The following is an 18,864-nucleotide window of genomic DNA, read 5'->3' on the forward strand; positions in this document are numbered from 1 at the left end:
GCCCAGAGACCTTTTTTTCTGTTGTGCTGGCTCACAGCCTGTTACTGGGCCCCTGCCAGTGACTGTGGCCTGATGAAAATCCACCTCAAGCCTAACAAATATCTTTGAAGAGTTGCAATCATCAGAGTGCCAGCAAAAAGATACAAGAACAGACACTGAGGCATAGCTGAGGGTGAAAACAGGCAGAATAGGAGCAGCTTCTTCAGCACCATGGACAGGACCACTGGCCCATGAAGGCAGGTGAAGAGACGCCTCACAGTCTTGGAGAGACTGTTTGACAGCAGTCACAGCATCTGTCAGTCTCTGCTTTTGCCGCCAGGCAGATGGAAACTGAGGCTGCGATGACAGATACACTTTTTTTTCTGTGATCCAAACCGTAGTGGATCATTTGACTTTGTTATGTTTTCTCTATTATTTTCTCTATTCACTTCCTAATTATGGAAGGGGAGGGGGACAGGAGCTATAAGGACCTGGGGCAGATCAGTTAACATGGACACTCTGCACAGGAAAGGGGCAGGGCTGTCTGTGTTTCCTGAGGAGGCTGGGGTCAACATCTGTACGAGATTACTGCTGATGTTGTCTCCAGCGTTCTTTTCTATGCTGTAGTGTGCTGCAGAGGCGGCAGCAAGAAAAAGGATGATGTGTGGCTACAGTAGACAGACTGGTGAGGAAGACGGGCTCTGTGGTGGGCCTGTAGCTGGACTCCTTGGTGACAGTAGCAGAGAGAAAGACTCTGGATAACCTGCTGTCCACCACCCTCTGCAGAGCACAATCACCAGGCAGAGAGTTTGTTGCTGTCCCAGTCCTGCTCCACAGACAGACTAACGGCTGTACAGCTCCTCCCAGCGATGGTGGCGGGTGGGTGGGGGTTTACTGAAACTGACTGACTGGTTAACAAATGCTCACTTGCTTAGCCTTGGGCACAACAGGCATTCGCACTTTTCTATATCTCTCTATTGTACATATCCCTTCATTGAGACAGCTCTTTCCCTCTGCACATTACATTACCTTTGCATTTTGCAGTTGATTTTTTTTTTCAGGCTATAATGACACCTTACAGTTCAACGGTGTGGTTCAATGGTGTGAATGAAATGAAGCATAAAATCAGACTACAGACTGGCATTCAGCAAACTGTCATCTAGAGATTAAGATTGTCCCAGTGTTACAAATGAAAATCCAAGGACAATTCTTTAATTTGATTAAATACTAGATGAAAAAAGGGCGACATGAATGTTTGTATTATATTTTAATGCACTGCATCCAAAAGATATTTCACTCAAAACATCAATCTGCTGGTGGCACTAGAGGAAAAGTCAGAGGATGACCAAAGTTATTAAGATAAATGATCTAACATCCATGAATATCTGCACCATTTTTTTCCCCCAATCCATGTAGTCAGTGTGCAGATATTGAACCTGCTCCTGGCACCAGATAAAAAGCCCAGAGATCACTACAGTCAGTAGGAGTCCTCCTCTGGGGACCATGACTGTCTGTGCAAAATTTGATGGCAAGTTGTTCTTGATCTGTTTCAGTCTGGACCAAATCAGTGAAGCGACCCACCAGCTCATGTTGCCATCTCTAGCACCTCGCTGCCAGTGTTGCTGAAAATCCAGTCAAAACACAACTAGAGCGAGTACAGCAGCTCAAAGGTAATTCATGAAGAAGCTCAGAACCTAACATCTTTGTAGTGAACAGTTTGGGTGACACTTTGCAGTTTTCACTTCAAATAAGTGGTTTGGAAAATATGGATTTGTTTACACCCAGTGTGATAGTCTGACTATTTGTGTTGTTTGGTCTAACAGACTCTCTTTTGATTTCCGTTACCACAGCAGTGTCTCACTGATTCATCCATTACAAGGCAAAAAAATAAAAAATAAAAATGAAACGACAATAACAACAACACAAAAGACGTTGAAGATGTTCTGTGGTAACTGCAGATCACAGAAGTGACCTTAAAAACATCCATCCATCCATCTTCTATACCACTTATCTGAAACCGGGTAGCAGGGGGGGCTGGAGCCAATCCCAGCTGACATTGGGCGAGATACAGCCTGGACAGGTTGCCAGTCCATCGCAGGGCCGACACAAAGAGACAAACAACCACAACTACTCATTTACACACCTAAGTCACCAATTAACCTAAAGCTGTGGGAGGAAGCCAGAGTACCCTGAGGGAACCCACGCAGACACGGGGAGAACATGCAAACTCCACACAGAAAGGCCCCAGGCCTGGGGTGCAAACCCAGAACCTTCTTGCTGTGGGGCGACAGCGCTAACCACTGCACCACTGTGCCGCCCCTTAAAAACATTGCATCACTAAAATGTACACAGGTTGAAAATAGCTCCTGGAGTATTTGAAGTCATTACTTTAAACCTCAGTCTGACTCAGCTCAGGTCAATAACACCTGCTGAGTGGCTGAGTGGGTGTTGATGGGGGTCCACTTTGGTAAAATATCTTTTCGCTCCTCATTAGTGATACTGTTACATGTTGTTCTTTTGCCCTTATTATAAATTATACTTTATTATATTATTATATTTATATCATCATTATTATTTGTAGTTATAGGCCAGTGAAACAAAAGATAATGGAGGTAAATAGACTGGAACCTCTTTCCTTTACGCCTCTACCACTGGTGCTCTCCAGCCCCCTGAGCTTGTGTTCGTCTCTGCTCTGTTTAAAAAGTAAAATAGAGGACATCCTGGACTTCGACCTCTCTTCTGCAACCTGATAAGTGCAGCTGCTGCGTCTGGGTCAGCTGCTGAACCAGCCACCGCTGAACTGGACATTAATCTTCATTTTATCCAGTGGTGTTCTCTGTGAATCACATTTGCCTTGTACACAACGCACTCCGACCCTTTAAATAATTTATGTTCCCGTCCTCTCCTCACTGATAACTACGCCTGGGGCGGGGGGAGAGTGTGATGAAGGAGGAAGAAGATTTTTCCTGGTGTAATGTGAGAGACTAAAGGAACACAGTCAAGGAGAGTGTACATTAGGAGCCCCTTATTTGTGAGGAATAAATCGGTCTACTCTGGGTGTCATTTGCACAGAACATGATACAAGCAGATCCACTCCTTTATCTTGTGCTGTGGAGTGAATCAGTCAAGCATAATTGACACCAGACCAGAGCTGAACTTTCCGGCGGATGTTAAAGCAAACTCGACGGCGTATTTTGAATCAGCCTCATGCAGTGTGGTCTTCAGAGCTAACCACAAACATCTTGTCTCTCATCTGCCTCATGATTAAATTGCCTTAAAGTATCAATCCCTTTTAATTACTGTCATTATCATCAATGAGAAATTACCAGAGCCCAAAATGGCAGGGTTAATTAGGCTTACAGGGACGGAGAGATTATTTATTTATCTGTGGTCGCCTGTGCAGGGAAGATATGAATTGGGAGGTAACTTCACGTAGAGTCTGCTCAGCTTACTTATCCAGCTCTGTCAGCGTCTCCTTGTTTTGTTTTTTTCACTTCCTGACTCTTCCTTTGTTTTGTAATCTCGCTCGTTCTCAATGTCACACACACACACACACACACACACACACACACACATCTGCTTGCACCATTCAGTCTTACCATGGACAGTTTACCACTGATGTCCTTTCAAATAAACAAACAAAAAATACTTGTGTTTATAGCTTTGAAAGGATTGCTCTGTTCGCTTACTCATCCTAACAGATGCTCACAGATCTCTGTTTGACCTCGCCATGTAAGAAGAGCTTTTCCTCCATTCATCAAGCAAATGATTTCACACATCAAAAAGCAGCCGAAGCTCCCCTTATCTTCTGCTCGTCCAATCACACCTCTAGATTTCCCTGATTAGTTTCTTCCATTTTGGATGAAGGTGACCAAATCAGTAAAATCAGCTGTTCTGGAGATTTGTCTGAAATGGAAGCGCACCTACTCTTTGATCTTGATGATACATGATTGAGAACTGCTGCTCAAAGCAGGTGGATTTTACTCCTAAGAGGTGACACAATATTCCAGGAGCTGATTTCACATGTATATACACCTACAAATCAGAGAGGCTAGAAATAACCACTAACTGCTGCAGGGAAAAGCAACTTGCACACATATTTATGGCACACACACATGGCTTTTAAAAGCAAACATGCACTGGTGTTAGACTGCTGAAAGAGATGGAATAATAGATAGAAAAATGTAAAAAAAATAATAAAAAATGCTTACTTCTTAGGAGGCACCTGTCCCACATTGACCCGCACGCAGATGACCTTGCGAGTCTGCAATCCCATGGAGCAGGGGCCCTGACCGTTGCTGGCACGGACGCTTGTGGAGGTGTTGAGGGACGAAGAAGACGGGTCTTCGGTGCAGGGGCCCCATAGTCCGGTCTGCCAGTGGTAAACTGTGCAGGCGTGTTCGTTACAGTTCCGCACCTCCTGCAGGGCACTGCTGTTTGGACACAGGGCACCACCTGAGAATACCAAAACACAGTGAGGGTCAAAATGTGACGGGTGATAAATCAAAGCTGTTCTCATGTATGAGAGAAACTAAAACTAAACCAATCACTATTTTTATTACCATTTATATATATTCCTATATTTTAAAATACAAGATAATAATACAAAATCTGATATATAGATGTATGTGTAGCTTATCTGATTCTACAAATGGTATTATTTAAACCCTGAACTGATCTCCAGGTTTCTTAGGTTCTGGTTCCACAACCACCAAGTGGCCACAAAAAAAACAAATCCATTAATACTGCTTTACATCACCAGCCAATTAGGTGCTTAAACGTGCTCAAGTAACAATGAACTTTAGGCGAAACAAACACCTCGGTAACTCTAGCTGACTAACTTCACCAGCACAGGACCTCCATCAACGTGTATTACAGAAACTAATAACATAAACAGCTTCATCACCTATAGGTATATTGTACGGACAACTAGGTGTTGCCAATTTGTTTTATCACATACTTGAGAAATATCATGACTCAAGACCAGAGTTATAATATGTCTGGAGTTATCTGCGACTCAGACTTGGGGCTTGAGCACATTTTCCCACCAGTAAGGGAAAAAAAAATCCAGCACAACTGGTCTGATAATTGCTGTTAACCTATTTTTCTCCCTGAAACTCCTGGATCTGTGACACATACTGAATATAACCTACACTCCCACACGATAGCACCTTTATAGTAAGAGTTTCCTGGAGTTCTATTGTTTAAGAGACTCTTTCAACAGATTTTCAGCCGTATATATGTAACTTGACAGCGCAGAGCAAAATGATAATAGCTGTGTTTGAACATCAGGATTTTATGTACGTAAGTGGGAACTAACCATATGAAAATCTAGCTTTTAATGCCCAGAAACAGCCTAAAACTCACAAGCAATTAAACCTAAAAAATAATACTGTTATGCACAACGAGGAGGGAATTGTTGAACAAACAACTCTGAAAATAAACAATAAATGAACCAGCTTGAAGTTTCAAGAGAGATGTGAGCGTTTGTTTCCCTGCGGCTACACACTGAGGCTCAGGCTGATTGATTTGTATGCAGCTGCTGCTCAATCTTACGAGCTGAACTGTGATAAAGGCCCGAGATGTCACTGCACTCTCTTTTCACTGCGCAATCTTCTTTTTTTATTTGATTGTTATCTTTATAACTGACTATCACTCAATGTCCATGCATTTTGTGCATCTTGTATTCACATATTAATTCTTGGCAGCATCAGTCCTCTTTCTCTGGTCCCCAGTGTCTCTGGGATTAAAGGTACGAATTCGTTTTGAAGGGCATATTATAAACTATTGTTCCCAGAAACTTCAACTCAAGATAATCCTGGAAACTTTGGAGGTGTGAGCTGGACACGTGTGATTTCAATATTCTGAGGGTGCTGCCAAGAAATCAATTTAAGCCCCTGAAAAGCACCAGTCTGAATACAGATAACTTTCCCCACTTTTTTTAAAAAATTTTTGTCTGTCTGAAATGTTTGTTTTAATTCACAGACTCTGAATACAGCATTCATTTACATATCAATGCATATATCTATTGTGTTTTCTACAAAAATAATCAGTTTGTACATGTTTTCACCAGCAAATGCTTTTGCCATTAATTCTGTTTGACAGAGCAGCTTCATTTATTTAACACTTTGTGCAACTCAGTTGGACTTCAAGAGGAAACCTACACACATCGATTAGCTGCTTTAAGAAAAGAAAGGCTGGAGCAGAGGTTCAGAGAGGTTTTATATATTTCAGTTTTATTTTACTTTATTGTAGATACTGGTAAAACAAAACTGAAACTATATCATAGACATATAGGTGTGTTCACATACTGGATGACCAGCTCCTCTCATGCAGGAATTTTGGGTGTCTGGAGACTTTTCATGCTCATGACAAGAGCTGCTGAATCCAGCTGCAAGTCACAGGTCAGACTTTCAGTGCATTAGTTCTTTGAGTACAACCTCCATCTATTGTTTTTCTCATTCCTCTTTACAATCTGTCTCCCTCTCTTTTCTCTTCTGAGGCGGCAGTCAGTCAGTCAGACAGCTGTTGGGTCGATGGACTGAGAGAGCCCTCTCCGGTTAAGAGTAATTGCTGACACTTAGGGCTTTCAGCAAAGATTGAGAGGCATTGCAGGACTGTGAGTCCTCCGCACCTGTATTTCGCTGCTGTAGTTGACAGAGAGCCAGCTCCGTAATGAGTGGCGGTGTGCACACAGTTGGGCCTGAATCACAGACTAGCTAATGATTACTGAGAATTAATTCCTCTCTGCTGACGGCATCGTGCCAGCTTAGCTGAGAAACAACGGGGCGATGCCAGTCCCAACACTGGCATGACGAGGTGCCTAAAATGACCATTAGCTCTTCTTAAAAACGGACCTTTAAAAGGCTGTATGTTATACAGTGGGGAAAATGTGAAGCAGCCTTAGGTAGAAGAAACATAATGGGGTAATAAACAAAGCCGGCAAGAAAGCTTCAGCCAATCAATGTTAGTAAGTGTGGTAGTTAGTAAACACAGAATCTGAGTCATTATGTCTTATTTTGAAAGTTTAAACAGGTGGTTTTGATTTGTGGTTATTACGTTCAAAATTCCACGTCAATTTTGTTACTCAGAAACTGTGAAACTGTGTTTCCAGGTAGCTCAAAGTTTGTGTAACCAAAGTCTCTTATGTCCTCAGTGGAAGCAGGTGGTTTTGCATTTGATTATTACTTTTCAAACTCCATGTGTGACTTATTTAAACGTATTTACATTTGCAGGATGGATTACAATTTACTGGAGCTGGAGCAATTTCCACTTAGGACGCATCTTGAATATGATTCAAATGATGAATGTCAAACAGTAACAGGCAGTTGGGCTTCATAAAGTCCCGCCATAATCACCAGAGGATTCAATATAAGCAGTTATGCTAAACAGGTCCTTAATTAGGCTTATTAATGTATTAATTAGTACATGAGTCTGTGCTGACATATTGCTGGTTGCATATTAATATGAACCCTGTATCTTAAAGCTTTGAGTTCCTGTAGTTTCAACAGTTTTATTTCCTCATTAACATGCAAAACAGCAGCTGCAAAATCTGCCAAGAAGCTCAAAATCTAATCAGATAATCTACTTTGCAAGGGGAACCTGTTGTGGAGAGACAAAGCTTCTCTTCAGGTATTGTTCCTGAGTACGTGTGTTCAGAAAAATGTGACCGAATAGACAGAAAAACATACTTGAATACACTTTGCTTTTCTATTTCTCCTCCTTTCTAAAGCTACTTCAAGTACAACAGCTATATTTCTGGTCTACAGTCAACAATTTACCAAGAAGTTCTGGAAACTTCGGCACCCGTGAAAGACCTTTGATAAACACAGATATTAGATATGTTAATGTGACAGGTGAGATATGCAGTACATAAACTAATACTACTGCAGAACAACAGAAAACTGCAAAGACAATCAAGCTATTTCACACATGGCCAACACGCCTTGACTAGACTGGATGAATAAGTACTGAATCAATTATAAGTTCCCCTAAAGCTGTTATGGTAATGTACATAGTTTTTATATCTCACAACAAGCTAACAATTTTCATTGTGCTACATGTAGACACATAGCTAGAGGTTTAAAACAGCTACCAGCAAAACTTTAATTACAAACGTTACCCTCCATCACTGTGATCCACGCTACAACCATCGCAGTGACTGAGAGGAAAACACACACCCAGATAAGACACGGGAAAACGTTTGGTGACATGACAAAACAGATAGACACGCAGACAAGCAGACACACACACGCACACACAGATTCAAACCAGAGAGAACAAGCATATGCAAAGAAATGATCTTAGAAACAGATTAAAAAAAGTGAGTGTCAAGCAAGGAGACAGACCAACAGCAATAATCACCGGGACAGATAAGCAGACTGTTTGAGATAAGGACAAATGCACATGCAGACAAGTGTGAAATCCAGACATTCAGTGAGTGACAGCAGAGGACAACTTGAAAGGCCATGACTAAGCCAATATCCAGGCCTCATCTGCATATATTTCCATACGTGATGGTGCGGGAGACTGTCAGCAGGTGGAGACTCACCTTCCCCAGCGTTGTAAGCCAGGATGGAGCGGGTCCTCATCTGCTTCCCCTCGATGGTCTTACTGGAGCAGGTCTGAGAGCAAGTGGACCACGGGGTCCAGTCGCTGAGCACACAGTCTCTTGAGCAAGGCACCTCACAGGGCACGGGCTCCGGAGCCGGGGAGGACGAGCAGAGGCTTCTGTCCACCACCTCTCCTGAGGAACAGAATATACAACAAGGTCAAAGCCTGAAGCTGCACTTTAACACTGTCAGCTTTGGTACAACTTGGTAATAAGAAAGTAACAGAGGGTGATTAACTTTTGTTACAAGGTGACAATGGGGAACAACATGATGGCTTAACATGTGTTAATCTGCTTACAATCATAAGGATATATTGCAGTAATGGGGGTAATATTAGGGTACTGTGGTAATGATAATCATGTAATATGATAAGTAATATAATTGCAATATTTCATTCTAGTGGGCTTATGTCAATTTTATACCATTACAATAACAAGACATTTTCAGAAAATAGAAATCAGTAATTACTAAAAATAATTCATCAATAAGGGAAGATGAATTTTAGTGTTACTTTTGGTCATTTCAGTGAGTTTTGTTGTGACAGCAAAGGTACTGTCCTGATATTGAGCAAAATTCACATCATATTACCTTTAAATAAAAGATTAGCATGATATCCTCATTAGTATTTCTACATCACTGCCTCTTTATCACCCTGCATGAATTACTGAGCTGCAATGTAAACTGCTGAAATTTCAACGTGAGGCGTCACCTTCTCCTCATTATTTTACTGGTCTATGTACCAAAATTAAATCCCAGGGTCTTTCACAATGTTCAACACTGTGTCCTTAATACATTTATGAAAATATTTAAAGACCAAAAAATAAATCTAAATCCACAAACTCTGATGAGGGAGATCATTAAAGGTGCTACTAGTTTAATGAGAGAAAAAATGAGCCCAACGTGAAACAGGTTGATTTTTATCAGTGTCAATAAAAGATCCTCAGTTATATTTTTGAGCGCAGGTTCATTTTTTTCTGATTATGTGATAAAAGTGTGCCTGCTAATTCTGGATACACTGGGTAGTAGCTTGGACGATGAGAATAAATTTTAAGGCACAAAGATTCATTGCAAGTATCAAATTATCCCCCTGAAACTACACTTCAGTACAGAGACAGCAAGAGCAGCTGGGAAAATGAACAGCTGTGTGTCTTAATTGATAGCACAATGTCAAGCACACAGCCCATTTCAAATTGCAGAGACGTGCTTGTTTTCTTAAGACGCCTGTTCTGCCCAACACAACTTGGGAGGGATATTCTCCAAACTGGCACAAGCATCGACTTGGCATTCTTCGCTCGCCTCGTGTGTCTGGTTTACAAACTAGGAGGAAATCTGCAGACAAGAGGCGCAGATTTGAAACATACAATCAATGCACAATACAAGCTGTTTCATAAACAGCAGGTAGAGGAGATTCAGTGCTGAGGAAGCGGTATTTATCCTACCAGTGAGTTATCTCAAGTGTGATCTTCTTTACTTGATTATTTCTATTTTATGCTACTTTATAGTTTTACTCCACTGAATTTCACAGGAAAATATTGTACATTTTACTTCATTACATTTATTTCACAGATGTTACTGTGACCTTTCAGAATAAAACCTATTTTTTTTGTAGCAGTTTTTCTTCATTCCTCTCCTATTAATACAATTTATGACTTCTCAGATTAACTTCTTCTTCGTCTCACTGTGCCAAAGGTTGTCAACCACTGGATTACAACCTATAAAAATAGATACAAGTAGCTCCACTGTGACCTGCTACAACAGCGAAATACTGTAAGTACTCTTACTTTTGATACTTACAGTAAATTTTGCACATAATTGTGAACAAAGGACTATTACCATAGCCTGTAAATAAAGGTGGCCATAGCCTTCCTGACGTCACCCACAGGTTTCTGAGGAGTGGTTTTGAAGAGTGGGCTGCTCCACTGTTGCCATCTTGGCAGTGCCGTACTCTGCCACATCCAAGCTTATCCAAAAATGGTCAAAGAGGTGGAGCGTGTATGGACCTGAGACTTAGGTGCATGCTGGTTTCTGGCAAGCATACGCTCACCCATCTGTTACTCATAATTATACATAATTTTAAGCCTTGATAAAAATTTAAACAGGCATGTTATATAAAAAAATCACCATTTGTACCATTCTCATGAAGGAGGAAATTAGCTATAGAGACCAAAACATATTTTTAGTACCAGGTTGTAAACATGTTTATTTCTGCTGTAAATATGGACATATTTAACATGAGAGTCTTTGGGGATTGACTCAGTTTGGAGGCAGCTTCAAGCAGTCATTAGAGGAACTGCAGTATTTAGCTCTTCAGTGTTAGCTTCATTTTTCAGCCCCGGAAGTTGCTGCTTGACTATTACTTGTAATCCAGTAATTTGAAATTGCTATAATGATATTTATATTTACAGTAGGTAAAGGATCTGAGAACTTTTTTCCACCACTGTCAGTCTTTTGACTTTCTGCTCTTTTTACATTGTTTGCAATTCTAGACCCAGCCAGGTTTTCAAACATACAGAGGCTCAGTGGGGATTACTGGTTTCTCATTTAAAGGTTTCTGGGGGATCCAAATATATTTTAATGGATTACAAAAATTGGAAAAGTTATTTCTTCGTGTCCTTTGGAGCCACCAGGCTGTAAAGCTGCACTGTGCCGCCTCAGGTCATCAAAACGTGTTGCATTGATGAGAGCAGAGGAATGGAAACCTGAACTAGGTGAAACCTTATTTGCAAAAGATGTTTAATCACAGACTGATTTGATGAATCTGGAAAGCATCAAAAATCTCTAGAATAAGCACAGCAGAGACATCGTCTGATATTTCTGGGTTGATCCAATATTCCTGGATTTACCTAAGCTGTGCTTCACCACAGAAATAATTCAAAACATTTCACTTGTGTTTTTCATATTGACGTTGACAGCTGATTATTATGAGCCTTTTTTTATGGATTATCTTTAGAATATTCATACTGATGCACTTTTGACTCCATACTAAAGTAGCACTGAACATGCTAAGAGTAAATCCACATGGGATTCCCACATTTTTTACACTACTGTTCATGTTTTATTAATGACCTCCTAGAACCAACCACATGTGAATAATATTAACCCACATATTCAGTCTATGTTGCCTCGTGTGCTGCCATGAACCAAGCAGAGAATATTTTTATTCTGTAAACGATGCACACAACCAGTAAAATGTAAATCTTTTAATGGCTGAATTGAAATTTCAAGCAGTGGAGATTCGCCTGAGCTTCACAAGTCAGACCGGGCCTGACTTTGCATTAAGATGTCACTTTGACAGATATGCAGTGAACCAATCATGACTGAACTGAGAAGGCATGGAAATAAGAAGTGACAAGGAATGCTCACAGTTTTTAGGCTCCCACAGAGAAAACATGAATGAACAGAACACCCACCACCGGAGGAAGACCTCCATGCTTAGTGTGCAGGGAAGAAACAGCTCTCTGCCTAAGTGGGCAGGCAGTCAGCATGGGGAATATCAATAGCCAGTTTCAATAACATTTGTATCGACCTTCGCCTGTTGTCTGGGGCCCGGCTTTGTGGCCTTTTCTTTTATGACTGGGACATACTCGCAGAAAATATACTGCCGACATTGCAGTGAAAAATCTCTGAGGCGAAAAAAGCAGAGCTGAGAATCCAAACAGAACAAATCAATTTTCATCAGATGAGGGAGTGAACGTGGGAGGGATCAATCACCCGGAGTCGGGGGGGTGGGTGGGGGTTAGAAAGAACAGCACAGAGTTTCTGTTACTCCAGCAGCACAGGGGGGGCGAGTATCCACTGGACAGACTTCACTGAGTACCTGCAGCTGATGCATGAACTGTGATTTGTGGGAGACGTTAGAAGGACAAATCAAGCTCTCTAGTGAGGAAAACACGAACACAGTCATCGCACTGGATCATAAAATGAAGATTTACTGAGTGCATTTGGATGTGAATGACATTCCTAGTGCTGCAGATCTGTCTAACTTTCCATGCTGAATGAATAAACATGGTATGTAATCCACAGCTTACCAGGAAAAAGAAACTGAATGAAAATCAATAACGTGTCGTACCTTATTTTGTCTAACATTTGTGCACAACCCGAAAGCAAAAGGAAAGATTGGAAAGCATCTCGGCAGGAACCAGGCCTGATATTAAAGATTTACAGTAATAAAGAGTAGCAGTAAAAATCAGGAGCAGCAAAGGGCACAAGATACCCCAAGACCCATGGAGGATTGATTTGATTTAGTGTGAGTAAGGTTTAATTGTGCGTGCTGAGAGAGGAAGACTGTAATGAGAGAGACAGCGTGAGAGAGGTGGCAACTCTGAATCGAGCAAGCGTTAAAGTAGGAGAGGTTTAACAGGGAGAGGAGAGAGGGGGAGGGAGGGACGAAGAGGAGTCTGGAGAGAACTCCTCGCAAAGTTGATGAATGGCAAACCAGGAGTCCAGCCATGGAAATTTCCTCACGTACAGAGGCGTACAGCCGGAGTCAGAGGGGTCAGTGGAGAGGTGACTTTGAAAATATAGGATTTTTCACATAAGGTCAGACCTGCACTTCCGAAAGCACAACACACTCTATAGATGAGTAAATGAGTGAATAGAAAGTAGGAGTTTGCTCGATAAGATCAATCAATAAACACGGTCTCTTTAGAAAGAATATGTTCACAAATTAACCATTTATCTGAGGTGTGAGGTGGCAGCATATTCAACTTTGGAAAAATGTCATCATCTACTTAGACGATGAGACTGAATTCTCCCGTCTCACCGTTGCTGTTGACACACTGGACCTGTGCGAGCTGAGTGCCGGGCCCACATGGCTTCTCGTCTTCAGGAACACACTGATCCAGGCTGACCAGTTGCCAGTTGTAACAAATGGGCTCGTCGCACGGCACCGCTTCCACCAGGTGTGGGCAGTTTCCAGGCCCTCCTGTTGGCTCGTTGGTGATCTGTCGTTTCCTCAGTTTAAAACCTGCAGCACGGCAAAGAAAATAAAGACAGTGCTGTGCTGCTCTCATGGAGAATTACACCAAATCTATTAAGAATAAGTTCACAGAACATCATCCTTCATATGTAGGATGAAAGCAACTAATTTAGCTAAATATATACAGTACACATACAGTATATTTTGTGGTACTTTCTACTTCCTTTCCACTACATCTCAGAGAGAAATCTTGTACTTTTTACTGCACTATATTTAAGTGACAGCTTTAGCTACTAGTAACTTTTCAGATTAAGTTTTTAAAATTCAGATTTTGTATTATTCAATATAAAAACATGATATATAATGAAGTTATAAGTCATCTCTCCAACCATTTTGACTTGTGTCTAATTGGAGCTCATTATCACAAAATAAACTGTTCAAATATGTCAAATTATCCAATATTTTATGACAATATAAAAATATAAGTTTGTATAAAAGAAATTTGTTTTTTCATCTTTTCCACCTTTGATCTTCTACCTTGTGATACTTGAAATACATTTTGCTAAAAGTACTTCTGTCCTTGATGTAGGATTTTCGATCCAGGACTTTCACTTGTGAAGGGGTAATTTTAAACTGTGGTGTTGGTACTTTTACTGAAGTAAATGATCTTCCTGCACTGATGATAGATGGTTGTGATTAGCTGGGTTTGGTTTGATGGCTGACTTGCCCAGATAACTCATTAATACTAATGGGAATATAAGGGAAAAAAATGGGATGAGCTTGAGGCTCCAAGAAATCTCACCCCGCCCATATTGTTCCGGTGAGTTTTTACCTTTAATAATGTCACAGATGAGCAGTTACAATGCACACGTGACCAATGAACCAAGTCACGCAGAAGCCAACCTGTGACATTATTTTTAAGCTTCAGTGAACACTATATATTTAATTGCTCTTTCACATATGTCACATTAGATTTATGTGTAATTTTGCATGAACATTTTACATTTCCCTTACTGCGAATGCATTGATTGGATAACTGGCAGATGCTGTTATAACAGATGTACATTTTAGAATGAAAATGTTATTCTAACGTGGCTCCACCCACACAAATCCTATGTATTTTTAAACAAGATGACCTGCTATGTCTACAATCATGAACTATTCATGAAGAGAGATGGTTAGGTTATAGCTGGTATAAAAATAATAATATTATGTTGTAAAACTGATGATGAAGACTGCAGACTGGTTCATTAATGCCTTCAGACTCAATAATAATGTTTACACAGTAGTGGATACTAATTATATTGCTCTCTTTAAAAAAAAAAAAAGTGTTGGATGGAGCATGAACAGCATTTACTACACTGTAAAATCAAATTTGTTTTATTTACCACAGTGAAAGTTACTGAAAGACTATATGCATTATAATCTACTTTATTATTTCCACATCAAATTTAATGCATTGGTATAATTACTGGAAATACAAAAAGGGAACAAAGTAAGAGTTTGTTGCTTTTTCATCACATGATAAAACTGTCAGAATTTAGCTCCGTCTAGGTCAGAAGGACGAAGGAAAAAATTTAATTACTCAATAACTTCGTAAAAATGTCCAACACTACATTGCTCTGAGCCTCTCTCCTGACTGGCTGACTGTTTTCTGAGTGATTGGATGAAAAAGAGTGATGGAAGAGAAAAATATATACCACGGTGTGGCTGAGAGCGGTGACTGCTTTGTTGTGACATCACAAAGTTACAGAAGTCCTGACAGCTCATTTTAAGGCTCAGTTTTTTAATACAGGCTGTGTGCATTTCTCTGTGGACTGAGGCTTTGATACTTTCATAGTATTAATATAGAACCTAGACCTGCTTTATAATCAAAAAGGACATGAAGTCTGATTTCTTTATCACATGGGACCTTTAAAGTAATGGCACACAATAACTCTGTTAATGTTTAAAATGTGGACATGATGATCTATTTACATATATGTCTTGGTACCTTTCTTTCCAGCCTGATCATCACAGTTTTCAAAGGTGCAGGGGCCCCAGGCGCCCCATGGCGACACCTCACAGTCGATGGGACAGGGAATGTGGCACAGTTGGGACCTGTTGGGGATCGGCCCCTCACACAGCCTGTTCTCCACCGGGCGGGAGGCTGAGAAAACGAAAGGAAAACGCCAAATGAGAAGCAGATAAAATGAATCCGCTTTACTTTGATCCTATCCCAGTTTTTCCTCTTGTGGGGTATTTTTACCAGCATTACAATCAACAGGAACAAGGGACACAAAATGCTTATTTACTTTTGTTCCTGGCATTAAAATCCCTACAGAGAGCAGACGAGAACCACTGTGAAAAAATCAAAAAACAAACAAACAGTGTCTATGTAGTAGACACTATTATCCCTTTGTTTTGTTTATCGCCTCCCTGTTAGCATGTCAGAATGATAAATTAACAGTGATTATCTTGTGCTGCGCCTTGCTAGCAACATAAAACACTGTGGAGTCCTGCCCACCGACTCTCGATGGAGACAGGAGAGAGGATTTAACAACAAAACACTGAAGGTGTGAGAGAACGGTGACGATGTCTTGGCTCAGGTTTATTCCATGAGGTGTGATTTGGCATCTACTTTCCCTCTCCATGCCACGTTGGACTTTAAAAGCCCTTACCATGATGCAACTGTTAAGTGCGTGTCTGTCTGAACTCCCACTGAGGAACTTTTTCGAAATAAAATGGAGAGATGCTATCGCCATGCATAGGCGCAGCTCTGTGACAACTGTGCAGATCACATTTCTCTGCTGAGCTGTGGCATGATAAATAAATTTGATGTGTGGATTTTCTGAAAATACTGAGTTGATGCATTTATGCATGCACATTTTGTATGTATGCTGGTGTCAGTGTCATTTCAAAGTAAAGCTACTGTATCTTCCAGCTGTGTGAACAGGTTTTTTTTTTTCAGTAGATGCTAGAAAGGAGAGATTGACAGAAAATACGAGGACAGGAAAGGAGAAGAGAAACTCTAGTATGTCTGAATCCCAAAGAGTGATTGGAATGAGTCTTTTAGGGATAGTTTGACATTTAATCTTACAGACTGGAAAGAAGGGGAAACAGCGAGCCTGGCTCTGTCAAAAGTTTAGAAATACACCTACCAGCACCATAAAAGCTGAATAATTAACATGCTGTGTCTTATTTGTTTAATGCTAACAAAAAATGTGTTAAAATGACAAGTTGTGGTTTTACAGGAGGTCTAGGCTGGGAGCAGCCATGTGTTGATGAGACAAGATCATGATAACCTGTTAATGAGTCAACTTTGGAGGCAGGAGGAAGATTCTGTCACTGCGGAGCCTGGCAAGCTGTTTCTTCCAGTTTCCAGTCTTTATGCTGAGCTCAGCTGACTGGCTGCTGACTCTCACTTCATAATTACAGAAGAGTTATGAGAATGGTTTTGATCTTCTCATCTGACTCTCATAAAGAAAGCAAATATTTCCCCAAATGTTCAAATGTTCCTTGAAACCACCAGGCCAGCAGTGCACCACTTCCATGCTTCCGGGTTGTCATTGGTGGTAAGACTTCATCCTGCAGACGGGTTCAGCTGGTTCCTGTCTGGAGCTCCACACTATGACTGACACTTCTGAGCCTCATCTGCTTTACAGCTACACACACACAGAGCGAACACGCCTGGCTGTGCATTTAAATCAGATTTTAGTCTAAAATACACATTCAGAGCTAATGAATGACTGGTATAAAACCGTGTAAAAACATGAAAATAGAAACACGGTTTCGTGCCAGGAGTGGATGAATCTTCTTCAGGGCAGATTGGAGGCTATAGTGAGTCACTACAAGAAAGCAGCAAGACAGCCTGGAGCTAGCTGCTTAGCGTTAGCATCAGAAGAAGAAAAGAGGTGATAGATAGGTGAAGAGTTAACATGGGTGTTGCTTTCCACCTCTAGAGACAGGTCTGAAGTGCTGAAGTTTGATGCTGAACTTGCAATGCTTCTTCTATACTAATAAGTAAACAGCTCTTAATTCTAACATGCAGCAGTCTATGCAGCAATAGCAACACAGGTCCTTTAAGGTTAGGTCTAATTAGACTTGAGTATCTGGAACACTTAATGACATTACAGTTAAAGTGGCCACAGCTTTACAAGGTGAAAACTTGATTGGATTTGTTGGACATTTCTGCTCAACCTAATGCTGTAAAGTTTACCAAGTAAACAGCTGTTAATGCTAATGTTGGCTATGTAGCTATAGCAAAATTTAAAATTATCTAAAAGTAAAGGTTATAGTCTATAGTTTTGTTGTAATTTAACAGAAGACACCAACCATCAGAATCATTTAACTCTCCTGAAAAAATGCTGGCAGTAAAGTTAAACTCTACAGTAAATATCAAAGATACGGCAGATGTTTTGAGACGTATCCTACAAAATATTGTAAAAGATGAGTCTTCTGTAATCAGCTCATGACACTGCAGTTACTTCATCAGCACCTGTTAGTGTAAGTAGACTTTGTTTCATTTTAATTTGATGCTACAAGAGAACGGTGTCTAAATTGGTGCCATCTGTTGTTGTGTCTGTTACTTGGTATATTACAAAATCTTTCCTGCACAAAAAGAATTTCCTCTTTGTTAAAACTGACTTTAGTCTTAAGAAGATGTAAGTGGTGGCATGAAAGTTAAATACACGTATACAAGACATCTGTAAGATTTTTCTCTACAAAGTACGAGGAAGGAGTGATCTCCACTTTTCAAGTATTGAGAGAAAAATTTCAAATAGTTTTTTTTTTTTTTTTTATAGTGGATATTTAGTGATTCATACCAAAAAAAAAATCTCTTCACATGTTCCACCTGAGGCACTTTATTTCCTGTATTCCAACTGTTTCTACAAGACATCTAAGAGCTTAAAGTCTCACATAGTCATAAGAGTTGAATCATAATTCCCTCAGAACTGTACTGGGGAAGGTAAGTGAGGCTTTTGAAATGCAAAATGGCTAATTCCTCTTACAAATACACTGCAAGTCAAATACTGAGTTTGCTGAGCCACTGTTAATCCACGTCTTATTGGGGGAACTACACTGACTTCAATCTTTTAACATCAATCCATTTGTGAATACAAAATTGGAGACCAACAAAGTTTCGGTGTCTGTGTGATGAAGACAGAAAAAAAAAACTTTCTCTATATCCCTCTTCTCTATTAGTCCATTTTATAGTGTGTTCCCCAGTGGGTTCATTTTTCTATTGTGTGGAAGTGACAGCAGAGGAATAAAAATCCCTCGTGCGAGTGAAGCTTACTGTCTGCAGCGGTGGAAAATGTCTCACGTCTCACTTTCCAAATTCTGTTTGTGAAGGGAACAAAGTTTTTCTTACAG

The 18,864-nt window shown here is 40.5% G+C and overlaps 1 protein-coding gene across 1 annotated transcript in view; it reads right to left on the minus strand.

Annotated features, from left to right (window-relative positions):
* The window catches only part of thsd7ab (thrombospondin, type I, domain containing 7Ab), a 181,181-nt gene that overhangs the window by 60,860 nt on the left and 101,457 nt on the right, over positions 1-18,864 (minus strand). Inside the window, exons 7-10 of the mRNA XM_071470376.1 lie at positions 15,503-15,658; positions 13,354-13,557; positions 8,531-8,725; positions 4,191-4,434 (exon numbers count right to left, since the gene is read on the minus strand). Coding sequence (XP_071326477.1) covers positions 4,191-4,434; positions 8,531-8,725; positions 13,354-13,557; positions 15,503-15,658 — 799 coding nt within the window. The remainder of the gene's footprint in view (positions 1-4,190; positions 4,435-8,530; positions 8,726-13,353; positions 13,558-15,502; positions 15,659-18,864) is intronic.

This window comes from Trachinotus anak, unplaced genomic scaffold (assembly GCF_046630095.1).
Source record: "Trachinotus anak isolate AG129_WGS33_773 ecotype Australia unplaced genomic scaffold, CSIRO_AGI_Tana_v1 ptg000032l, whole genome shotgun sequence".
NCBI classification, from domain to species: Eukaryota; Metazoa; Chordata; class Actinopteri; order Carangiformes; family Carangidae; genus Trachinotus; species Trachinotus anak.